Below are 27,197 nucleotides of genomic sequence, written 5' to 3' on the forward strand. Positions count from 1 at the left end.
CATGTGCAGATCATGCAGGATTGTTGCGTAGCTACATACATGGCAAGGTGGTTTGCTGCTCCATCCCCTCTCACCTATATCTGGCATTTCTCCCCATGGTATCCCTCCCCAACCTCCCTACCCACTACTGTCCCTCCCCTAACCCCCCACCAACAGACCCCAGTGTGTGATTCTCCCCTCCCTGTGTCCATGTGTTCTCATTGTTCGACACCCACCTATGAGTCAGTACATGCAGTGTTTGCTTTTTTTGTTCCTGTGTCAGTTTGCTGACAATGATGGTTTCCAAATTCATCCATGTCCCTACAAAGGACATGAACTCATCATTTTTTATGGCTGCATAGTATTCCATGGTGTATACGTTCCACATTTTCCTTGTCCAGTCTATCATTGATGGGCATTTGGGTTGGTTCCAGGTCTTTGCTATTGTAAACAATTTATTCAGAGTTTTTAACATAAAGTGCTGTTGAATTTTGTCAAAGGCCTTCTCTACATCTATTGAGATAATCATGTGGCTTTTGTCTTTGGTTCTGTTTATGTGATGGATTATGTTTATAGATTTGTGTATGTTGAACCAGCCTTACATCCCCGGGATGAAGCCTACTTGATCATAATGGATCGGCTTTTTTTTTTCTTTTTCTCCTTTTATTTTTTGCCTCAGCCTCCTGTGTAGCTGGGAATACAGGCATGCGTCACCACACCCAGCTAATTTTTGTATTTTTTAGTAAAGTCAAGGTTTCACCATGTTGGCCAGGATGGTCTCGATCTCTTGACCTCATGATCCACCTGCCTCAGCCTCCCAAAGTGCTGGGATTACAGGTGTGAGCCACCACGCCCAGCCTGGATCAGCTTTTTGATGTGCTGTTGCAATCGGTTTGCCAGTATTTTATTGAAGATTTTTGCATCTATGTTCATCATGGATACTGGCCTGAAGCTTTCTTTTTTTGTTGAGTCTCTGCTGGGTTTTGGTATCAGGATGATTTTGGTCTCATAAAATGATTTGGCAAGGACTCCTTCTTTTTGGATTGTTTTGAATAGTTTCAGAAGGAGTGGTACCAGCTCCTCTTTGCATGTCTGGTAGAATTCAGCTGTGAACCCATCTGGACCTGGACTTTTTTAGATTGGTAGGCTATTAATTGCTGCTCCAACTTCAGCCCTGTTATTGGTCTATTCAGGGTTTCGGCTTCTTCCTGGTTTAGTCTTGGGAGGGTGCAAGTGTCCAGGAATTTATCCATTTCTTCCAGGTTTACTTGTTTATGTGCATAGAGTTGTTTGTAATAATCTCTGATGGTAGTTTGTATTTCTGTTGAATCGGTGGTGAATCCCCTTTATCATTTATTACATCTATTTGATTCTTCTCTCTTTTCTATTAACCTGGCTAGCAGTCTGTCTATTTTGTTGATCTTTTCCAAAAAAAACAGTTCCTGGATTTATTGATTTTTGAAGGGTTTTCTGTGTCTCTGTCTCCTTCTGTTCTGATCTTTGTTGTTTCTTGTCTTCTGCTAGCTTTTGAGTTTTTTTGATCTTGCTCTTCTAGTTCTTTCAATTTTGATGATAGGGTTTTCGATTTTAGATCTTTCCTTTCTTCTCATGTGGGCATTTATTGCTATAAATTTCTCTCTAGACACTGCTTTAAATGTGTCCCAGAGATTCTGGAATGTTATGTCTTTGTTCTCATTGGTTTTGAATAAAATCTTTATTTCTGTCTTCATTTCATTGTTTATCCAGTCGACATTCAGGAGCCAGTTGTTCAGTTTCCATGAAGTTGTGCAGTTTTGAGTTAGTTTCTTAATCCTGAGTTCTAATTTGATTGCACTGTGATCTGAGACACTGTTAGTTATGATTTTCATTCTTTTGCATTTGCTGAAGAGTGATTTACTTCCAATTATGTGGTCAATTTTAGAGTAGGTGCAATGTGGTGCTGAGAAGAATGTATATTCTGTGGATTTGGGGTGGAGAGTCCTGTAGATGTCTATTAGGTCTGCTTGGTCCAGATCTAAGGTCAAGTCCTGGATATCCTTATTATTTTTCTGTCCCATTGATCTAATATTGACAGTGGAGTGTTAAAGTCTCTGTCATTGTGTGGAAGTCTAAGTCTCTTTGTAGGTCATTAAGTACTTGCTTTATGTATCTGGTGTTCCTGTATCGGGTGCATATACATTTAGGAACATTAGCTCTTCTTGTTGCATTGATCCTTTTACCATTATGTAATGCCCTTCTTTCTCTCTTTTGACCTTCGTTGGCTGAAAGTCCATGCTATCAGGGACTAGGATTGTAACTCCTGCTTTTTTGCTCTCTATCTGCTTGGTAAATCTTCCTCCATCCCTTTATTTTGAGTCTATGTATGTCTTTGCATGTGAGATGGGTCTCCTGAATACAGCACACCAATGGGTCTTGACTTTTAATCCAATTTGCCAGTCTGTGTCTTTTGATTGGGGCATTTAGCCCATTTACATTTAAGGTTAATATTGTTATATGTGAATCTGATCCTGCCATTTTGATGCTACCTGGGTGTTTTGCCTGTTAGTTCACACAGTTTCTTAATTGTGTTGATGGTCTTTTCCATTTGGTACATTTTTGGAGTGGATAGTACTGATTGTTTCTTTCCAAGTTTAGTGCTTCTTTCAGGAGCTCTTATAAGGTAGGCCTGGTGGTGATGAAATCTTTCAGCAATTGCTTGTCCGTAAAGGATTTTATTTCTTCTTTGCTTATGAAGCTTAGTTTGGCTGGGTATGAAATTTTAGGTTGAAAGTTCTTTTCTTTAAGGATGTTGAATATTGGCCCCCACTCTCTTCTAGCTTGTAGGATTTCTGCCGAGAGATCCATTGTGATTCTGATGGGCTTGCCTTTGTGGGTAACCCGACCTTTCTCTCTGGCTGCCCTTAGCATTTTTTCCTTCATTTCAACCATGGTGAATCTGACAATTATGTGCCTTGGGGTTGCTCTTCTTGAGGAGTATCTTTGTGGTGTTCTCTGTATTTCCTAGACTTGAATGCTTGTCTGCCTTGCTAGGTTGGGGAAGTTCTCCTTGATAGTATCCCAGAGAGTGTTTTCCAGCTTGGATTCATTCTCCCTGTCACATTCAGGTACACCTATCAAACATAGATTAGGTCTTTTCACATAATCCCATATTTCTTGGAGGCTTTGTTCATTTCTTTTCACTCTTTTTTCTCTAATCTTGCCTTCTATTTCATTGAGATGATCTTCAATCTCTGATATCCTTTCTTCTGCTTGGTCGGTTTGGCTATTAAAACTTGTGTATGCTTTGCGAAGTTCTCATGCTATGCTTTTCAGCTCCATCAAGTTGTTTATGTTCTTCTCCAAGCTGCTTATTCTAGTCAGCATTTTGTCTAACCTTTTTTCAAGGTTCTTAGCTTCTTTGCATTGGGTTAGAACATGTTCTTTTAGCTCAGAGAAGTTTGTTATTACCCACCTTCTGAAGCCTGCTTCTGTCAATTCATCAGACTCATTCTCTGACCAGCTTTGTTTGTTGCCTTGCCGGTGATGAATTGTGATCCCTTGGAGGAGGAGAGGTGTTCTGGTTTTGGGTGTTTCCCTCCTTTTTGCACTAGTTTCTTCCCATCTTTGTGGATTTATCTACCTTTGATCTTTGAAGTTGGTGACTTTTGGTTGGGGTCTCCGAGTAGACATCCTTTTTGTTGATGTTGAAGCTATTTCTCTCTGTTTTTTAGTTTTCCTCCTAATAGGCCCCTCTGCTGCAGAACTGCTGGAGGTCCACTCCAGACCTTGCTTGCCTAGGAATCACCCACAGGGGCTGCAGAACAGTAAGGGTTGCTGCCAGTTTCTTTTCTGTTATCTTCATCCCAGAAGGGTAGCTGCCAGATGTCAGCCAGAGTTCTCCTTTATGAGGTGCCTCTTTGGATATATGGGGGTCAGAGAGCTGCTTGGGGAGACAGTCTGTCCCTTATCAGAGCTCAAGTGCTGTGCTGGGAGCTCTGTTGTTCCATTCAGACCTGCTGCAGTGGAACTCATAACTGCCTCTTTTCCCAGGTGCTCTGTCCCGGGAAAGTGGGGCTTTATTTATAAGTCTCTGACATGTTGCTGCCTTTTTTCAGAGATGCCCTGCCCAGCAAGGAGGGAGTCTAGTCACACTCTGCCAGCAGAGGTGTTGCTGAGCTGCCACAGGCTCTGCCCAGCTGCTATGTAAACTTCCTTGTGGTTTTGTTTACAGAGGTATGGTTAGAAGTGCCTCGGTAATGGCGGTCTCCCTCAGTAATGGTGGACTGCCTTAGTAATGGTGGACTTCCTCGGTAATGGCGGGCTTCCTCGGTAATGGCAGACTACCTTGGTAATGGAGGACTGCCTCGGTAGTGGTGGACTGCCTTGGTAATGGCGGATGTCCTTCCTTCCACAGAGCTTGACTGTCCAGGGTCAAGCTCAAACTGCTGCACTTGCTGCGAAGCTCTCAAGCCAGAGTGTTTCAGACTGCTGGTCTCTGTGGGGTGGGACCCGCCGAGCCAGATCACCTGGCTCCCTGCTTCCAGACCCCTTTTTCAGATGAATGGGTGGCTCTGTCTCCCAGGCATTCCAGGCGCCAGTTGAAATGGCTGCCCAGCTTTGTGTGAGTTTTTGTGTGGAAACCCACTGCACTGGCTGAAACAGCCATGCTGGAAACTCGTGGCGCTTTTCTGCCCAGGGAATCCGCTGGTCTGTGGGCAGTAAAAACCGCTGGAGAAGTGCAGTATCTGAACTGGAGTGCTGGATCCTTTACTTTCTTAATAAATTAGCTTTCACTTTGCACTGCAAACTTGCCCTGACTTCTTTCTTGTGCAAGATCCACGAACCCTCTCCTGGGGTCTGGATCATGACCCCTTTCCTGTAACAGTACCATTATCTTTAAAGCAAAGCCCATTTTTAAACTGAGAATGCCTTGTTCCATTAATTCATTTCCTCAGTCATAAACATCTTGTGATTAAGAATGCCTAATTTCCTGGGAAAGTAATCCAGCAGGTTTTGCTTTATCTAGACTTTATTCAAGATTGGAGTCGCTCTGGTTAAGACACCTTTAACAATTTCCATTTATTCTGTGACTTCTATATACTAAGAACTTTACCAGAAATAAAACAGAAAATGTTGATCAAAATAGGCTTGGGTGTTATATAATATTTTTGTTCTGTTGTCCTGTCTGTGCAGTGAGTAGAAGGCCTAGTTCAGAGCCTGGAGTCATGCCAACATTTAAACTATATATAGAGAAGAATTACATCAAACTGAGACATTGTAGAGAGTGTTAGGCAATCATGAGTTCTAGAAGCCAAAGACAGTAGTAGTCAATGTAAGATTAGCAAGGGCTCTTATGCTGGACTTAACTGGATTTGAATATTGGTTCTTCCACTTACAGCTATATGATTTTGGGTAAGTCAGTCAACCTCTCTGAGGTTCAATTTTCTTATCTGTAAAATGAGGGCAATAATATATACCTTGAAGCTATGTTGCATAGATAAGAGATAATACGTGCCTATCCAATTTTTGGTAAACATTGTATTATTGTTATTATTATTACAAACGTTCCAGGAAGGGTTTTTATTACTACAAATGCCTCTGCAGTGGTGGAGACAGGGTAAAGGGAGGAGAGGTCCGGCGATAGGCCTAGGAGGAGGGCTGAGAATGGGAGCTGAAGTGGAAACATGGAGTTTTAAAGTATTATTTGAAAAATGTGGGAATGAAGGGCTAAAAACATAGCACCAGGGTGAGAAGTAGATTGTGTGGTTAATAGGAATATAGGTATAAATGAGGCTAATCGTAAATGGCTGGATTTAGAAGGGAAAATGAACATCCCTTCCTCTGAAAATAAAGTGACAAAGATAAATATTTCTGCAGGTTTGGCTAAATCTATAGGAGGAACACAAGGAAATTGAAGAGTTCACTCCAGACCACCTACTTCTATTCTCTACTGTGTGTGTCTCTATACTGTGTGTGTGTGTGTGTGTGTGTGTGTGTGTGTGTGTGTGTGTGTGTGTAATTTTCCCCCCACTTTGTATATATAAAGGGTCCAGGCATCATGGCTCGTGTTTGTAATCACAGCACTTTAGGAGGCCGAGGTGAGAGGATTGCTTGAGACCAGGAGTTCAAGACCAGCCCGGGCAACATATGAAGACTCCATCTCTATAAAAAAAATTTTTTTATTAGCTAGGCACGGTGGTGCATGCCTGTAGTCCCAGCTACTCAAGAGGCTGAAGCGGGAGGATCATTTGAGCCCCACAGTTCGAGGTTACAGTGAGCTATGATCACACCACAGCACTCCAACCTGTCTGACAGAGTGAGAGCCTGTCTCTAAAACATGTGTGTGTGTGTGTGTGTGTGTGTGTGTGTGTGTACACTTATATATGTATGCAGGAGGAAGAACAAATACCAAAAATCTTACTTCTGCTCTCTCTTTATTTTCCTCCTGAAGTTTCCTATCCTCCTTACTTTCTTCTTCATCTTCTTTAAAACACTCGTCCATTTCAGGCTCAATGAATTCTTTTATAACCTCCTGTGAGATAAAACAATATTATAAGGTGTATATAAATATTGGTAATTATTTGTTCAAAAATATTTAATGAGCGCTAATCCTGCAACTGGGTACTGTGCTAGTGACAAGGATACAAAGGTTGATAAGAATAGTCCCTGTCCTTAAGAAATTGCAAGTATAATTTCATGGACAAGAAAATACAATGAATGCATATAGTCACATAGTAAGAGCACCTAATTTAGACCAGGTAGTGGACTGGGTAAAAGAGGGAGTTGGTCAGAAAGGTTTCCTGAAGGAGATAATGTTTGAGTTTTTTCTTGAAGGATGGGGAAGGAAAAGAAGGAGCCCTGGGCAGAGGATGTTCTAAGTACATGATTGGTTCTGAGAGCAAGCATAGTTCAATAGGACAAAAACTGGGAGGCAAATGAACAAGAGTGCAATCATACAGGAAGGGCTAAACTGTCAAGCCAGGGAGATGATTGGCTCTCATCCTGAAGGCAATGAGGCTCTAATGAACTGACTGATTTGATTTGCATTTCAAAACTATCACTCTAGCAACAGGAGAATAGCTTTAGAGAAGAGGAAGAAAGGGAAAGAGAGGAAGAGAACAGGAGCGTGAACAAAACAGTGGTTGCTGGAATAAAGAGAAGGAAGATTTAAGAGATATTTAAGAGGCAACTCCTAGTGATTGACTGGATGGGCACGGGATGGTTAGAGAAAAGTACACCTTGAATGACACTTGGTTTGCAGGTTAGACCACTATAGAGATGACAATGCCATTCATAGAGATAATGAATGAAAGCGGATAAACAGGTTTGGGGAGAGAGAGAGGAGTTCAGATTAGGCTGTGTGAGTCTGAGGTACCACTGAGATATTCAAGTGAAAATATCCAGCAAGTAGCTGAATATATAGATCTAGAGTTTAAGACGGAAGATTTAGAGATTTGACAGTTATCTGCATTTAATTAAAGCCAAGAAAGTAAATTGTATCCTAAAGGCAAACTTGTGAGGTAGCCAGAGAACTAGACAGTAACCCAGTTACATAAAATGCTAGGCAGCTATGGAAAACAGTGTGGCAATTCCTTAAACAACTAAATCTACCATTTGATCCAGCAATCCCATTCACGGGTATCTAGCCAGAGAAAAAGAAGTCATTATATGAAAAAGATAATTGCACACACATGTTTATAGCAGCACAATTCACAATTGCAAAAATACAGAACCAGCCCAAATGCCCATCAATCAATGAGTGAATAAAGAAAATGTGGTATATGTACAAAATGGAATACCACTCAGCCATAAAAAAGAATGAAATAATGGCATTTGGAGACCATTATTCTAAGTGAAGTAACTCAGGAATAGAAAACCAAACATTGTATGTTCTCACTGATAGGTGGGAGCTAAACGAGGATGCAAAGGTACAAGAATGATACAACAGACTTTGGGAACTCAGGGGGAAGGAGTGGGAGGTGAGAAGGGATAAAAGACTGCACACGGGGTACAGTGTACACTGCTTGGGTGACGGGTGCACCAAAATCTAAGAAATTATCACTAAAGAACTTACTCTTGTAACCAAATATCACCTGTTCCCCAAAAACCTATTGGAAAAAAAATAGGAATGGTGTTCTGATGCAGGTAACAAAGTGGATGACCTTTGACAACACTAAGCTAAGTGACATAAGCACAAAAGGCCACATATTGTATCATTGCATTTACATGAGATGTCCAGAAGAGGCAAATCCATAGAGCAGAAAGTGTATTAGTGTTTCCAGGGCCTGAGAAGAAAGGGAAAATTTCAAGGACTGCTAATCAGTATGGATTTTGTTTTTGGGAATAATAAGAATGTTTTGGAATTCAATAGTGATTATCACTGCACAACTTTGGAATATACTACAAACTATTACTGAATTATACATATTACAAGAATTGTATCTCAATAAAGCTGTTATTTTAAGAAGTAATTTGGCCACTCCACATTGTATACATACTTCAAAATATCATGTTGTACACAACAAATAGATACAATTTTTGTCAATTTAAATAAACAGGAAATTGCTCCCTCAAAAAAGAAAACTAATCAGATGAAATCAAAAGCCTGTACTCAAAACAATAATAGATTTTCAAACCTCTGAAAAAAATAAAATGCTAAGGAAGAAAGAGGAGCCTGCAAAGAAAACCAAAATAGCCTCTGAAGTATGAGAGGCCACGAGGAAAACCAAAACAGAAGAAAGAAGTCAACAGTGTTGAACACCTCAAAAGAGCCTACTTATACAAATTTAAACAATGTGCTCTGGATGTTTACCCCAGCAATATTTATAAAAGCAAAAGCTAGCAATAAGCTCAATGCCCACAATAGGAAAATGCATAAATTATGGTGTAAGCCATATAACAAAATACTTTATAGCAATGTTAAATTATGCTGTAGAAATATGCATATAATATAGAAAAATAGTCACAATGTATTAGGGTATTTTTATAAAATGAAAATACCTTTTTTCTTGAAAACATTATTGCTGTAAAATATTTGAACACTACAGAGAATTAAGACTCTTAACTCTCAGAGTTAATAATTTCTATCAGTTTGCTGAATATTCTTCTAGACCACTTTTTGCATCTATAAACATTTTAATATAAATGAGATAATATATGTTATATTCCATAATCTGCTTTTTTCAATAATATACCATTTATTTATATTTATTTAACTACTTAAACACCTACTTTATCTGCATAGAATTTCATTATTTCCATGTACCATATTGTATTTAATCTCCTACTGATCAATATTCATATTGTTGCTAGCATTTTGCTATTATACAATGCTGTAATAAACATTCTTATATAGATATATCATATATTAGAATTATCAAATAGACTACAAAAGTTATATTTAACCTATTTAAAGAAATAAGAGATTGAAAATATGAGTAAAGAGAGAAAGATTACAAAAATGTTCAGACTTGAAAAAAAATCAAATAGGACTTCAGCAATTTAATTTTAAAACTCAACAGAAAGGTTTAATTGCAGACAAAATTCAACCAGAGGTCAAATCAGTGAACTGGACAGTAAGCCAGAAAAATTATTCAGGATGCAATGCAGAGAAAAAGTTCAAGAGACATGGGGGACATATTCCAACACACATTGATTTAGAGTTTTACAAGGAAAGAGGGCAAATGCAGTAGAGGCAATATTTGAAGAGATGATGACTGCGAATTTTCCAGATCTAACAAAAGATACCAAACCAGAGATTCAGGAAATCAAGAGAATTCCAAGCAAAATTAAAAAGAAAAGAAAATCCATCTCCACATGAATCAGAGCAAAGACAATCTTAAAAATAGAGAGAAGACATGAATTAGATTCAAAGGAACTGACAGCTAGATTCTCAACAGTCAGTTCAATAACAGCAAAATCCAGAAAATAGTAAAAATAATAATGATGTGCTGAGAGAAAAGAATACCATCCTAGAATTAATAGCATGCCCAGCAAAAAATTTTAAGAATGAGGGTGAAATTAAGGCATTTTCAGACAAACATAAACTGAGTTTGCCACCAGGAGATCTTCACTAAAGGAAATTCTAAAGGTTAAGGCAGAAGAAAAATGACCCAAGGTGAAAGGTATGAGACTTCTGAAGAAAGAACAACTAAGTTTTGCTCTTGTTGCCCAGGTTGGAATGAAATAGTGCAATCTCGGCTCATTGCAATCTCTGCCTCCCAGGTCCAAGCTATTCTCCTGCCTCAGCCTCCTAAGGAGCTGGGATTACAGGAGCATGCCACTACGCCCAGCTAATTTTTTTGGATTTTTAGTAGAGACAAGGTTTCATCATGTTGGCCAGATGCCCGCTTATTTCTTCAAGGTAAATCACTAAAGGCATTCCTGCTAAAGTCAGAAGCAAGATAAGGATGCTTCTTATCTCCTCTACTATTTAATATTGAATTGAAAGACTTATTTAATACAATTAAACAAGAAAAAGCAACTAGAAGTATCAGAATTGAAAAGAAAGAGGTAGAACTATCCCTATTTGTCAGTGATTTGATTAAATATCTAGAAAACCCCAAATAATCCATTGAAAAACTACTAAAATCAGTAAGAGGGGGAGCAGCAGAAGGAAGAGAAAAAAATACAATGAGAGAATTTAGTAAAGTCACAGCATATAAAATTAAAATAGGAATGGTGGCGAACATCTGTAATTGCTGCACTTCAGGAGACTAAGCCAGGAGGATCACTTGAGCCCAGGAATTCAAGCCAGCCTAGGTAATACACCCAAATCCTATCTCTATGAAAATTTGATAGTTAGCCAAGTATGGTACCATGCACCTATAATCCCAGCTACTCAGGAGGCTGAGGTGGGAGGACTGCTTGAGCCCAGGAGGTCAAGGCTTCAGTAAGCCATGACTTGACAACTAAACTCCAGGCTGGGTGACAGAGTGAGACCCTACTGCAAAAAATAAAACAAAACTAAATTAAATTAAAATACAGAAATTGATTATATATATATAAACAGTTACTAGTTAGAAGATATGATGGAAAAGAACGTCTCATTTAAAATACCAAAAAATAAAATATTCAGGCATAAACTTGTAAGAAATGTACAAAATGAGCAAACAAATAAGACATGATTAAAAGGCATAAAAGTAGACATCCTATATTCCATATATTCAGATAAGACAATTCAACATCATAAACCTGTCTTCTCTAAGTTAATATATAAATTTCATATTATGCTAGTTTTAAAAATTTTTAAGAACTAGATTATGAAGATATATAGAAAAATAGCCAGGTGCAGTGGTGCATGCCATAGTCCCAGCTACTCTAGAGGCTGAGGCAGAAGGATCACTTAGGTCCAGGAGTTTGAGACCAGGGTAGGCAACACCAAGACCTTGTCCCTAAATTAATTAATTAATTAATTTTAAAAAAGAAGAATAAGTAAGCAACAATAGCAATGAAATGCCTGAAAAAGATCAGTGAAGAGGGCTGGTCCTAACAGATATGAAAATGTATCACAGGTATTCAAATAGGAAAGGAGGAAGTCAAATTGTCTCTATTTGCAGATGACATGATTGTATATCTAGAGGACCCATCATCTCAGCCCAAAATCTCCTGAAACTGATAACCAACTTCAACAAAGTCTCAGGATACAAAATCAATGTGCAAAAATCACATACATTCCTATACACCAATAACAGACTTAAAGAGAGCCAAATCAAGAACGAACTTCCATTCACAATTGCCACAAAGAGAATAAAATACCTAGGAATACAACTAACAAGGAACGTAAAGGACCTCTTCAAGGAGAACTACAAGCCACTGCTCAACGAAATAAGAGAGGACACAAACAGATGGAGAAACATTCCATGTTCATGGTTAGGAAGACTCAATATTGTGAAAATGGCCATACTGCCCAAAGTGATTTACAGATTCAATGCTATCCCCATCAAGCTACCAATGACCTTCTTCACAGAACTGGAAAAAACCACCTCAAACTTCATATGGAACCAAAAGAGAGCCCGCATAGCCAAGTCAATTCTAAGCAAAAAGAACAAAGCGGGAGGCATAACACTACCAGACTTCAAACTATACTACAAGGCTACAGTAATCAAAACAGCATGGTACTGGTACCAAAACAGAGATATAGACCAATGGAACAGAACAGAGGTCTCGGAGGCAATGCAACATATCTACAACCGTCTGATCTTTGACAAACCAGACAAAAACAAGCAATGGGGAAAGGATTCCCTGTTTAATAAATGGTGTTGGGAAAACTGGCTAGCCATGTGCGGAATGCAGAAACTGGACCCCTTCCTGACACCTTATACTAAAATTAACTCCAGATGGATTAAAGACTTAAACATAAGACATAACACCATAAAAATCCTAGAAGAAAATTTAGGCATAACCATTCAGGACATAAGGTGTAGGCAAGGACTTCATGACCAAAACACCAAAAGCATTGACAACAAAAGGCAAAATAGACAAATGGGACCTAATCAAACTCCACAGCTTCTTCACAGCAAAAGAAATGGTCATTAGAGTGAATCGGCAACCAACAGAATGGGAAAAATTTTTTGCAGTCTACCCATCTGACAAAGGGCTGATATCCAGAATTTACAAAGAACTAAAACAGATTTACAAGAAAAAAACTAACAAGCCCATTCAAAAGTGGGCAAAGGATATGAACAGATACTTTACAAAAGAAGACATACATGAGGCCAACAAACATATGAAAAAATGCTCATTATCACCGGTCATCAGAGAAACGCAAATCAAAAACAACATTGAGATACCATCTCACGCCAGTTAGAATGGTGATCATTAAAAAATCTTGAGACAACAGATGCCGGAGAGGATGTGGAGAAATAGGAACACTTTTACACTGTTGGTGGGAGTGTAAATTAGTTCAACCATTGTGGAAGACAGTGTGGCGATTCCTCAAGGACCTAGAAATAGAAATTCCATTTGACCCAGCAATCCCATTACTGGGTATATATCCAAAGGATTACAAATCGTTCTACTATAAGGACACGTGCACACGAATGTTCATTGCAGCACTGTTTACAATAGCAAAGACCTGGAACCAACCCAAATGCCCATCGATGATAGACTGGACAGGGAAAATGTGGCATATATACACCATGGAATATTATGCAGTCATCAAACACGATGAGTTTGTGTCCTTTTAGGGACACGGATGAACCTGGAAACCATCATTCTCAGCAAACTGACAGAAGAGCAGAAGATCAAACACCGCATGTTCTCACTCATAGGCGGGTGCTGAACAATGAGAACACATGGACACAGGGAGGGGAGCACTACACACTGGGGTCAGTTGGGAGGAAATAGGGGAGTGACGGTGGGGGGTGGGGAGCTGGGGAGAAATAGCAAGGGTAGAGATGCCAGATGTAGGTGATGGGGAGGAAGGCTGCGAATCACACTGCCATGAGTGTACCTATGCAACAATCTTGCATGTTCTTCACATGTACCCCAAAACCTAAAATGCAATAAAATAAATAAATGGGAAAAAAAAGAAAAAGAAAATGTATCACAAGTCAAACTATCCCTATTCGCAGATAACATGATTCTATATCTAGAAAACCCCACTGTCTCAGCCCAAAAGCTTCTTGAGCTGATAAATAACTTCAGCAAAGTCTCAGGATACAAAATCAATGTGCGAAAATCACTAGCATTTCTATACATCAACAATAGTCAAGCCGAGAGCCAACAAACTCCCATTTATAAATGAACTCCCATTCACGATTGCCACAAAAAGAATAAAATATCTTAGGAATATCTAACGAGGGAAGTGAAAGATCTCTAAAAGGAGAACTACAAACCACTGTTCAAAGAAACCACAGATGACACAAATGGAAAAACATTCCATACTCATAAGTAGAATAATCAATAACATTAAAATGGCCATACTGCCAAAAGCAATTTATAGATTCAATGCTATTCCTATCAAACTACCATTGACGTTCTTCACAGAACTAGGAAAAACTTTAAAAATTCATATGGAATTAAGAAGTCTGAATAGCAAGGCAATCCTCAGAAAAAAGAACTAAACTGGAGGCATCATGCTACCCAGCTTCAAAGTATAGTACAGGGCTACAATAACCAAAACAGTGTGGTACGATACAAGAACAAGACACATACACCAATGGAACAAAACCCAGAAATAAGACTTCACACCAATAAACCATCTGATCTTTGAAGCAGACAAAAATGAGCAACAGAAAAACAATTCCCTATTCAACAAATGGTGCTGGGACAACTGGATAGCAACATGCAGAAAATTGAAATGAAACCCTTTCTTACACCATATACAAAAATTAACCGAACATGGGGTTAAAGGCTTAAACGTAAAACCCAAAACTATAAAAGCTCTGGAAGACAACCTAGGCAATACCATTCTGGGCATAGAAATGTGCAAATATTTCACAATGAAGATGCCAAAAATGATTACAACAGAAGCAAAACTTGACAAATGGGATCTAATTAAACTAAAGAGCTTCTGGAAAGTAAAAGAAACTAAGAAACTATCCACAGAGTAAACAGTCTCATTTGGGTAGACTGTTGCAATGGGAAAAAAAAAAAAAAAGAGAGAGTAAACGGACAACTTATAGAATGGGAGAAAATTTCTGCAGACAATGTATCTGACAAAGGTCTAATATCCAACATCTATGAGGAACTTAAACAAATTTACAGGCAAAACACAACCCCATAAAAAAGTGGGCAAAGGACATGAACAGACACTTTTTAAAAGACATAAATGTGGCCAAGAATCATATGAGAAAAAGCTTAACGTCACTGATCATTAGAGAAACACAAATTAAAATCACAATGAGATACCATCTCACACCAGTCAGAATGGCTACTATTAAAAAGTCAAAAAAAAAATAACAGATGCTGGTGAGGTTGTGGAGAGAAAGGAACACTTATGCACTGTTGGTGGGAGTGTTAATTAGTTCAGCCATTGTGGAAGACAGTGTGGAAATTCTTCAAAGATCTAAAGACAGAAGTATCATTTGACCCAGTAATCCCATTACTGAGTATATACCCAAAGGAATATAAATCATTCTATGATAAAGACACATGCATGTGTCTGTTCAATGCAGCACTATTCACAATAGCAAAGCCACAGAATTAACCTAAATGTCTATCAATGATAGACTGGATAAAGAAAACACAGTACATATACACCATGGAATACTATGCAGCCATAAAAAGAATGAGTTCATGTCCTTTGCAGGGACATGGATGGAGCTAGAGGCCATTATCCACAGCAAACTAACACAGGAAGAGAAAATCAAATACTATATGTTCTCCCTTTTAAGTGGGAACTGAATGATGAGACTACATGGACACATAGAGGGAAACAACATACACTGGGGCCTTATGGACAGTGGAGGGTAGGAAGGGGGAGAGGATCAAGAAAAACAACTAATGGGTACTAGGCTTAATACCTTAATACCTAGCTGATAAAATAATCTGTACAACAAACCTCCATGACACAAGTTTACCTATGTGACAAACCTGTACATGTACCCCTGAACTTAAAAGGAAAAAAAGAAAAAGAAAAAAGACAATGTCTCATAAAGCCTCAATAATTAAAATATTGTGGTAATGACCAGATAACTCCATAGAACAAAAAATAAAAAAATAGACTCAAGTTGAACATAGTTTTTTTTAATGTTGGAAATACTATAAGATGGAAGACAAATCGGCCCTGTTCATATTAACCACAAGAGACTGAACTAGGACTGGTAGGTAGAGAAAGCTACAAGAAGATATATTACATTTAGTTCAATAGAAAGAAAAATGTTCTAATACTCAGTGCTCATCAAAAATTAATGGACTCTTTCTGAAAGTAGTTATCTGCCACTTCCGATATTCAAACTTAGGCATAATGATCAAGTATGGGTGTTATATTAAGGTTCATCATCAGATAAAAGAGAAGATCATCATGGTAGATGAGAGGTAGGACTAGATTGTAACTCTGACTCAGATGGACAGAACAATGTGTGGAGGCTCGCATCACAAATTTTAGCTCCAGAATGACCGCAAGAACAAAGCAGGAATCCCAAGAGGACCCACAGATCCTCTGAAGGGAGCAGGCTGCTCCTGCGGGACCCAGGAGACACCCCAAATACTCTTGAGTGCCCAAACTACAGAAGTGGGAAAGGGAGACCCTCGCTCCCAAACACACCCCCACTGGGGAAACTGAAGGTCTGCCTCATTTAAGAGGCAGACAAGGGTGAAAGTCTAAAACAAGGGTGAAAAGAAATAAAGAAACCGGAGAAAAACCCGGACAATTTTGTCTTGTGAGGAGAAACTGCAAAAGGAGTGAATGGTTAAGACAGCCAAATGCTACAGAGAAGCCAGGTGAAATATAGGATTGAAGATACCTGGATTTGGCAATAAGAAATCATTGGTGACCTTATAAGAAATATTGGTGACCTCTAAAACCAATTCTAATTGGTTTTAGAATTTTAAACAAATTAATTATGATGGAAAGGAAAGAAAGAAAGAAAGAATTAAGAGAGAGACAAGATCAAGGGACATACTTTTTTTTTTCTTTTTTTTTTGAGATGAAGTTTTGTTCTTGTCTCCCAGGATGGAGTGCAGTGGTGTGATCTTGCAACCTCTGCCTCCCAGGTTCAAGTGATTCTCCTGCCTCAGCCTCCCAAGTAGCTGGGATCACAGGCATGTGCCACCATATTCAGCAAATTTTGTATTTTTAGTAGAGGCGGAGTTTCTACATGTTAATCAAGCTGGTCTTGAATTCCTGACCTCAGGTGATCAGCCCACCTTGGCCTCCCAAAGTGCTGGGATTACAGGTGTGAGCCATCACACCTGGGTGGGGTATACTTTTTAGGATGGGAGAAATGACCATGTTTTAGATTGCTTTTATATTCATAAAATGGAACAATTAGAGAGGAAGACATTAAAGATGCAAATGAAAGGACACTGGACATGGGATTAAGTGCTCAAAGGAAGAAATAACCTTGGATGAAAAGACTGAGACTGGAGGGGAGAGAAAAGGGTGAGCACAGAAGCAGATGAACCTGAGCATATGCCTCAGGAAGTGGCAGGGAACTTCTACCTGAAACCCATTCTTTTCTTTATAAAATCACCCACCAAAAAAAAAAACAAGGAAAAATGTTGGGTGGAGGATTCTCTTCCTTAGAGGGAAGAAGAGCTGTCAAAGATCTTGATCAGGGCCAAAGTTCTCATATGTTAGGATAAATGAACAAGGACTCAGAACATTGACTGGAAAAAGTTGCAAATCTTATCTACTGAAATACAGGAATAATCTGAATAATGACCAATGCTAACATGTGGCAAATACCTTTTCTTCAAGTAGCTCCTCTATTTCTTCATATGTCAATAATGTAATTTTTCTGCCTTTGATATTAGAAAGGAGGCAAGAGCATGTGTTGATCCATTCATAACATTCTTTCTGAGAAGAGATAAAAGATTACAAGCAGAAAAAACCAGCTCATTCATTCACTCACTCCTATTGAACAGCTGCTAAATACCATTCCTCTAAATATAACTATATTCAATTAACTTTATATCAGTTCATTTCAAAGATCTGTGCAGAGGTGACTGGCAGTTAACATAGACCTAAATAGTATTATCTCTTATTGACAGGGTTTGGAATCTGGGTTGTAATGGGACAGGGAGTGGTGAAGTGCCATAAAATCAGATACAAAAAGTTTGTTGTATTTACTAATGTCTAAATGGCCTCCTAATAAATTTTATGCAACTGACCAGGTCAACTGTGATTGCATAGTAAAAATAGAAATAGAAAACACCTACCTGGTACTTAATTATATGCCAGACTCTGTTCTAAGCATTATGCATATATTAACTCCTTTGATCCTCAGTGAGACATGAACTATTATTATCCTCATTTTTTAAGATGAAGAAACTGAGAAATTGAGTAGTTATATGTCTTGCTCAAAGTCATATATATAGTCAAGCATGATGCTTGGATTCTAATCTAGGTGGTCTGTGCTTAATCGCTAAAAAAAGTACTACCTCCACTGCTAATAAAGCGAATGAATAAAGATTTGAGACACTTTTGGAAAAGGTGCTTACCTTTTATCTATTGAGATATGGGAAAGGTCAATAGTGGGTCTTAATCACCTAAGGTAAATAGTTAAACTACATTTACTTTACCAACATCTCCTAACAACTAAGAGCTGGTTTCAATGTTTAAAAGGTACAGTATTCCAGGCCGGGCGCGGTGGCTCAAGCCTGTAATCCCAGCACTTTGGGAGGCCGAGGCGGGTGGATCACGAGGTCAAGAGATCGAGACCATCCTGGTCAACATGGTGAAACCCCGTCTCTACTAAAACTACAAAACATTAGCTGGGCATGGTGGCGTGTGCCTGTAATCCCAGCTGCTCAGGAGGCTGAGGCAGGAGAATTGCCTGAACCCAGGAGGCGGAGGTTGCGGTGAGCCGAGATCGCGCCATTGCACTCCAGCCTGGGTAACAAGAGCGAAACTCCGTCTCAAAAAAAAAAATAATAAATAAAAAAATAAAATAAAAGGTACAGTATTCCTTATTAGTTAATAAAAGCAGTGAGAACTAGGAAACGTTACCGTCTCTGGGAACAGAGATCTGGTCATTCTAGCAAGGAAACAGCAGCACGTGGTGAAATAATTACCCACTGTAGGCTCCTGAAATCACCACAATAGCAGTAATATACCTTATATTTCTTTCATTATTAGCCTGTGTGTGTGTGTGTGTGTGTGTGTGTGTGAGACAATGTCTTGTTCTATTGCCTAGGCTGGAGTGCAGTGGCATCATCATAGCTCACTGCAGCCTTGACCCACTGGGCTCAAGGGATCCTCCCACCTCAGCCTCCCAAGTAGCTGAACCACAGGTGTGTACCACCATACCTGGCCAACTTTTTTATTTTTTGTTGCCTAGGCTGGGCTTGTACTCCTGGGCTCAAGTGATTCAGCCTCCTAAAATGCTGGGATTACAGGCGTGAGCCACCGCACTTGGCCCCGATTTCTTTTAAATTGTGCAATTATTATGAAATGTCAGGGCCAAAACTTGTAGAAATCAAATCTAAATCCATATGCTGTAGATAAAGGAACTGAAGCCTGTAGTGGCAAAGTAAGTTTACTACAGCTTTGTTAATGTCATTGATGGTTAAATTCTGGATTCAAAGGGCTAGACTGATATTTTATTGTATATCAGAAAGAAGAGTGGACAAGGCAGATGAAGATGTTGAGTTTTAGTCCTAACTTCACTGAATTAGTTGAGAGTTCTTGAGTAGATGCCTAATAGTCCTTATCTTTTTTTTTTTTTTAAATGAAGCTCTTCGTTTACTCTAAGTGACCCATATGCAGTGGTGACCTGATAAATGTTTAACAACCATTTCTGAGGGATTTGGGGGAAGACCTGATTTGTAGCAATTTCTGATGTCCATGGTATAAATACTCTCACCATGGCAATTTCAATGATGTTCATCAATTCGGTATGTTATCACTGAATGTGGAGTTGAGAAGGCTTGCATGTAATTGGTTCTTGTGAGCCAGTGTGAGTTTCTATCACACCACTGCCCCTAAGTATCCTTCCAGATATAAAGCTTGACTAATATATTTTTTAACCTTTTTTTTATTGTACCTAGAACAAAAAAAAATTTTAAACTAGTCTCTAGTTGAATTTGCATGCTATGAAACAGATCCTGGCCATTTATAAATGAGATATTGGAGATACTATCATAAGACTTCTGATGAGGAAAAACATCATTAGAAGTCTTTTAATGAAAGTTGTACAATAAATTTCAGCAAGTTTTCCTTCAAAATTTTCAATGTTACCTTTTTATCAGCTATAGACTGGGATAGCTTGGTTGCTAATTAATACCTATGAATCTTTTCCATGAATATTCTTCTTATTTAATTCTAATAATGACTTCTGGTTTGAAGTAAAAGGGCTAAAATTCATGTTTGCAGTGAGGGAGGATTTAAGAAGCAGGCAATAGTCCTAAATCTTAAGCCTACTGTAGCAGGAGAAACAGAAGGCCATAGGAGAGTCTGTTATAGGGTACCAGCAGGAAGACAATGGCTGTAAATGAAGATATTAAGAATCCATGATCCCCAGATCCCCCATAAGGGAGGAAAGCTGGGGCTTCCTTGAGTTTACCTGCTAAAACATCATGAGAGGAAGATTCCTACTACCACTGTCTTCAGTCATAATCCTTTTGGAGGACCAAATCCTGGAACTGACAGTGGTATCTCTGGTGACAAAAAGAAGGCCTATTGCAGTCCAAGGTGGATGGCAGGGTCTTGATAGAGTACACAGGGCAAAGATGCAACCCAATAGCATAGAAGTTTTGTTTTGTTTTTTGACAGAGTCTTGTTCTGTTGCCCAGGCTGGAATGTAGTGGCACAATCTTGGCTCACTGCAACTTCCGACTCCTGGACTCAAGTGATCCTCTCACCTCAGCCTCCTGAGTAGCTGAGACTACAGGTGCGCCAACATGCCTGGCTAATTTTTGTATTTTCAGTAGAGACGGGGTTTCACGATGTTGGCCAGGCTGGTCTTGAACTCCTGACCTCAAGTGATCCACTGGTCTTGGCCTCCCAAAGTTCTGGGATTACAGGTATGAGCCACTGTGCCCCGCCAGCATAGAGGAAGTTAATTGTAGCCAGAAGTCAAGTTTGAAGAGCCCCAGCTGGAGATCCTCATTTCCATTATGGTAGGTGTTTCTTTGGTATATTTCCCTCCCATATGTTCTCAGCACTGTCAGGTGCTGGTCAATGGCCTGCTGAAGCATGTCTCAGAGGTCCTACCCAGTAATCTGCCATTTGCTCAGACTGTAACTATTCTTCAGTATATCAGTGACTCTAATTCTAGGTTCTTGGAACAGTGGATATGGTCAACCTAAAGCACTTGAAAAAAATCATCTATCTAGCTGATCTGGCCTGGCTAAGTTTCCAGGCTTTCAGTAGCTGTTCTAGGCTGCAGTCATTCTCTTATACCCTTACTGGAAGCCAGGACTCTGATATTATGCCTCCAAGTCTCACATGAAACCTTATAACCAACAGTTCTCATCTCCAAGTGGGGTAGTTGCTATACAATGACACCAGTTCTTTCTGAAGTAGGCACAGGGGCAAGGATCCTGAGAACTGAGTCCTCCTAAAAAACGGCCACCTGCTGTATGAGGTCAGACTGGATCAAGCTATGCCATGATCAGGTGGAAGGTAAATAGGATAATTAGCCACTGGACTGCCTTAGTTCTCTTGGGGAATTAGATAACCCCCATCTGTTTCTAAAGAAAGCAATATACCTAGGCTGTTATGGAAAGTGGAGTAAGAATTTATACCAGTAGGAGTGATCAAAATCCAAAAGATGGTTACCTAGGAGATCCTCAATTATTATTATTATTTTTTTTTAGATAAAGTTTTGCTTTGTCACCCAAGCTTGAGTGCAGTGGAACAACCTTGGCTCGCCATAACCTCTGCCACCCAGATTCAAGGAGTTCTCCTGCCTCAACCTCCTGAGTAGCTGGAATTACAGGTGCCCACTATCATACTTGGCTAATTTTTGTATTTTTAGTAAAGGTGCAGTCTCACCATGTTGGCCAGGCTGGTCTTGAACTCCCCACTTCAGGTGATCCACCCACCTCAGCCTCCCAAAGTGCTGGGATTACAGGCATGAGCCACCACACCTGGCAGAGATCCTCAATTCTGAACCCTGTCCAGAGTCATGCAAATCTCCTTTGCTGGAAAGGAGCCCAAGAAACATGAGCTTGTGGGAAACTCTCACTAATGTCATCCAAACATCAGTCTAGTAGGTCAAATGCTAGAATGTAGCACAAGCCATACAGCACTACCACCGAGCCGCGTTAGACAAGGTTTCTCTGAAAAACCATCTTCTTCTTTTCACCTTGTGGGATGTGGATGAAGCCATAGGAATCCCAAAGTCTGATGTCATAAAGATTCATGTACCACAGAGGTTGTCTAGATCAGGGGAAGATAGTAGCAGTCCAGGATGGTGATGAATTTGAAATAAAAATAACCATGAAGATGGAACTAACCATTTTTTTTAAAGAGTACCTCAGTACGGCCTGCTGAGCCCGCTACCATAAACTCACTTGATATACTCTTGAGAGGCCTCAGGCTTAGAGAGAAGAGGCATATGCATTTTCTTAGGAGAAAAAGGCTTTTGCATAGGCTCAGTTACAGCCTTACCACAGTCACACCTCTGGTGTGAGAGCAGATTCTCAGCATCCTCTAATCACATTTCCCCAGTTTATTTGCCTGAACTCACTAGAGTATGGTTAGTAAGTGAGAGAGAACTTAACAGAGGACCAAAGTAGCACTATTGGAAAGTGAAGGTCCTCAAAGAGATGGTCGGGTATGGGCATCCAGTCAGGGGCTTGGGTGGCATAGGAAATGAATGGCCCACAGCACAAGGCTTTCACAACATGTCCTAATCCGGATGGTCTTATGTAAGAGTTCCCTCAGGAAGGGCTCCTCATGACAGTGTCCTCCATATGGCTATAGCCTTAACTTTTATAGGGAGATACATCTCAAAACATCTGGAAATCCTAATTCCAGATTGCCTTTACGTGAAAACCTGGTCTCACCAAACAGAGCTCTACCTCCTTTTAGGTAAAAGAGGACGAAGTGTGTCATGGAGCTGGCCACTGGGTCTCCACCAGCATCGGTGGCAGGTCCAGCCTGCCAAAATCAGGATCCCCACCACATCCTGGGGTGGACAACAGAAGGGGCTAGTCACAGCAGACCTGAAAAGACTTGAACACATTTCTAGATGTATAGTGCGGGCTCCAAGCTCCAAGAGACTGCTTGGTTTAGAGGTACGCTAGCCTGTTGTGAAGAACCCTTCTGAAGCCTTCCCAGAACCAAAATGAGAACTCAGACATTTCATTTAACTCTTAGATGAGAAGTGATATATACCTATAGCAGCACATTTTCAAATAGTAAAATATTATTGCTTCTCTGACATGTATCCTAACTGTGCATCAAATTTTAATTCTTGTAATTTTCTTCCACATGAAATCTGCTATTTTAAATTTGGATTTGGCATTTATATATTAATATATAAGATCAATTTTCTCTATGCTCATCTGGACTTTTTAAAGAACATTACGAGCTATATGAAATAAACTGGAAAAACTTTCAGTCATTATCTGTGCTCTTACATAGATATTGTTTATATAGCATGGGGATTACCCTACTCCTTAAAAGTCTGAAAAAAACTTGTCTGTGGAATCCAGGCAAAATTTTTAGCATTTCCAAAAATTAGTGCATCCATTTTTTCACTGAAAAATGGGCAATTTCCTCCCTCAAGAATTAATGATACACGGCAAGGTGCGGTGGCTCACACCTGTAATTCCAACACTTTGGGAGGCCAAGATGGGCGGATCATGAGGTCAAGAGATTGAGACCATTCTGGCCAAAATGGTGAAACACCGTCTCTACTAAAAATACAAAAAACATCTGGGTGTGGCGGTGCACACCTGCAGTCCCATCTACCTGGGAGGCTGAGGCAGGAGAATCGCTTGAAGCCAGGAGGCAGAAGTTGCAGTGAGCCGAGATCATGCCACTGCACTCTAGCCTCGTGACAGAATGAGACTGTTTCAAAGAAAGAAAAAAAAAATTAATGATACTATTTTCCTAGAAAAATCTCCATCTGCTAGAGATTTAAAATTTATTAGCAAGATGTTGTACAAAAAATTTTTTATAACACAGTTTAAAAACTGTGAGATTTGTCATACAGACATAAAATAGACATATGCAGTTTAAAGAGAGAATTGTTCCCTGTCTGCCAGTCCTCATATTCCATAATATTCATCATATTTATTCCACTATTTATGGACACTTGAATTGTTTTCAGTTTTGGGATACTTCTAGGAATAATCTTGGAATATTCTTATACATGTCTCTTAGTCTAGAGCATTTGTGTAAGAGTTTCTCTAGTATATTGGCAGATAAATAGAACTGTTTGTTGAAAAGTGTGTTGCAACTTTATCAGATAATGTCAACTGATTTCCAAAGCAGATGTACAAATGTATATTCTTACCAGCAGCATAGGGAGTATCTGTTGCTCTCCCATTCTTGTTAACACTTGTATTGTGAGACTGCAATTTTTTTTTTGAAATGGAGTCTCACTCTGTTGCCCAGGTTGAAGTGCAATGGTGCAATCTCAGCTCACTGCAACCTCTGTCTGCCTCCTGGGTTCAAGCGATTCTCCTGCCTCAGCCTCCCCAGTAGCTGGGACTGCAGGAGTGCATCACCATGCCCAGCTAATTTTGTATTTTTAGCAGAGATGAGGTTTCACCATGCTGGCCAGGTTGATCTCCAACTCCTGACCGCAGGTGATCCACCCACCTTAGCCTCCCAAAGTGCTGGGATTAAAGGCGTGAGCCACCAAGCTCAGCCTAGACTTTGCAATTTTTGCCAATTTGTTATGTGAGTCATGATATTAGTTTTTTACTTCCCCAATCACTTATGAAGTTGAGCAGCTTTTCATAAGTATGTCAGCCATTTGGATTTTCTCCTTTGTGAAGTATACATTCAAGCTTCTTGCTCATTTTTCTATTGGGCTGTACATTTTTATAATATTGATTCCTAGGTCATTTTATATTCTGGATACTGGTCCTTTGTCAGTTATAAGTGTTGCAAATATATTCTCACATTTTGTGAATTGTTTTTGTTTTAATGGTATTTTCTTGATGAAAAGAAGTTCTTATAAATTTAAGGTAATCAAAATTATGAACCTTTTCCTTTTGAGCTGGTGCTTTTTTTTTTTTTTTTTTTTTTTTCAGACAATCTCACTCCGTCACCAGTTGCCAGGCTGGAGTGCAGTGGCGCAACCTCGGCTCACTGCAACCACCACCTCCCGGGTTCAAGCAATTCTCCTGCCTCAGCCTCCCAAGTAGCTGGGACAACAGGCGTGCGCCACCATGCCCAGGTAATTTTTTTGTAATTTTAATAGAGACAGGGTTTCACCATGTTGGCCAGGATGGTCTTGATCTCTTGACCTCGTGATCCGCCTGCCTCAGCCTCCCAAAGTGCTGGGATTATAGGCGTGAGCCACAGCGCCCAGCCGAGTTAGTGCTTTTTATCTCTTATTCTAAAAAAACTTTCCTACCCCAAGATCTTATATTGTCTTCTAAAAGCTTTATAATTTTGACTTTCACATTTATGTTTCTAGTCCATTTGGAATTGATTTTTGTGTGAAGTAAAAGTCTGATTTCATCTTTCCTACATACATAACCAATATTCCTAGTATTTTTAATTGGAAGGTTCATTGTTTCCTCATTAATTCCTTATGCCATACTTATATAAAAGGCCATAAAGTTTTGGTTCTGTTTTTCTATTCCATTGACACAGCTGTCCACCTATGAACTAACACCACGCTGTTTCACTTTAGCTTTACAAGAAGTTTACAATATGGGAGGATGAGTCCTGTCACCTTATTTTCAAGAGTGCATTAGCTATTCTTGGTTCTCTGAATATTCAAAACAGCTTTTACAGTGTGTCAAGTTAAAAAAAAAAACTGTTGAAGACTTGATTGTGACCCCTAGATTAGTGTTGTTCAATAAAACTTTCCTCAGTGATACAAATGTTCTATATTTACATGGTGCAGTATAATCCCTGATAGCGACATGTACTATTAAGCACTTAAAATACAGCTAATATGACTGAAGAGATAAATTTTTAAAATTAAATTAATTCAGCTGGGCGTGGTGGCTCATGCCTATTAATTGCAGCACATGGAGAGGCTGAGGCGGGTGGATCACTTGAGGCCAGGAGCTCAAGGCCATCCTGGCCAACATGGCAAAACCCTGTCCCTACTAAAAATACAAAAATTAGCTAGGCATGGTGAACGGTGCCTTTAATCCCAGCTATTCAAGAGGCTGGGGCACTAGAATTGCTTGAACCCATGAGGTGGAGGTTGCAGTGAACCAACATCACACCACTGCACTCCAGCCTGGGTGACAGAGCAAGACTCCGTCTCAAAAAATAAAAATAAATAAATTCAAATGTAAATAGGAGTATGTGGCTAGTGGCTACTGTATTGGACAGGACCACTACACAGCATTCTGAGGAGAACTGACATCTTTACAATATAGAGTCTTCCAGTCCATGAATATAGTGTATCTTCCTTTAGTTCTTCTAATGTCTCTCAAAGTTTGAGGTATACTTCAGAAAGGAAGTGATCAACTTTTATTAGATTTATTCCTAAGTACTTTATATTTTGAAATTATTATAAATATTACCTTTTTCTTATTTCATTTTAGAACTACTAATGCTGGCAGGCATATATATACATTGCCCTACACACACACATATATTTTATATACATGCCATTAATTTTTTATGAATTGGGTTGTATCCAGTGTACCTACAGATACATTATAGAAGTGATACTACTAACTTGCATTCCTGGAATAAAGTTAACATGTTCATAATGTGTCACCCCTCTCATTTACTGCTGGATTTGGTTTGCCCGTACTTTGTTTAGGATTTTTGTATTTCACACGAGACTGCTCTATAATATCCCTTTCTTGCACAATCCCTTTTGGGGATTTGTATAAAAAGTATTCCTTCTTCTTTACACCCTGAAAGAGTCTGTATAAGAATAGAATTATTTCTTAAATGTTTGATAGGGCTTGATGTTGAAGCTGTCTATATCTAGAGCGTTCTTTTCGGGAAAGTTTTTTTTAATAATTCCTTAACTGGTTATAGGACTACTTGGGTTTTTTATTTATTATTAAGTCTTCTGGGTTCTATTTAATTGTCCATTTCATCTAAATTTTCAAATATTTGTGATAACATGCTTCTTAATCTCTTCCTACTATCTTTTTAATATCTGAATCATCTGAGGTACTCATTCCTGATACAATTTTTTTTGCATCATTTTTTCCTCATTAATCTTGCAAAAAGCTTCCCAATTTTACTCAAAATTTTAGCAGACCAATTTTGGGCTCTCTTGACCATCTCCTTTTTAGTCAGGCTTTCAAAAACACATGATACACCCATTTAAAGTATATAATTCAATGGTTTTTAGTTATTCACAAAGTTGTGCAACCATCGCTGCAATCTAATCCTAGAATATTTTCATCAGCTCCAAAGAAAGCCTACACCTGTTAGCAGTTGTTCATTTCCCATTCCTGCCACTCCTTTACCAGCTCCAGGCAGCCACCAATCTATCTGAGTCTGCAGATTTGCCTACTCT

At 39.3% G+C, this 27,197-nt stretch overlaps 1 protein-coding gene across 1 annotated transcript in view; it reads right to left on the reverse strand.

The window, feature by feature from the left end:
- Positions 1–27,197, reverse strand: part of AXDND1 (axonemal dynein light chain domain containing 1) — a 117,415-nt gene that overhangs the window by 13,873 nt on the left and 76,345 nt on the right. The window contains exons 20-21 of the mRNA XM_032291279.1: positions 17,312–17,422; positions 6,380–6,490 (exon numbers count right to left, since the gene is read on the reverse strand). Of these exons, the coding sequence (XP_032147170.1) occupies positions 6,380–6,490; positions 17,312–17,422 (222 nt within the window). The remainder of the gene's footprint in view (positions 1–6,379; positions 6,491–17,311; positions 17,423–27,197) is intronic.

This window comes from Sapajus apella, unplaced genomic scaffold (assembly GCF_009761245.1).
Source record: "Sapajus apella isolate SASKATOON/1434 unplaced genomic scaffold, GSC_monkey_1.0 scaffold25, whole genome shotgun sequence".
In the NCBI taxonomy this organism is placed as follows: Eukaryota; Metazoa; Chordata; class Mammalia; order Primates; family Cebidae; genus Sapajus; species Sapajus apella.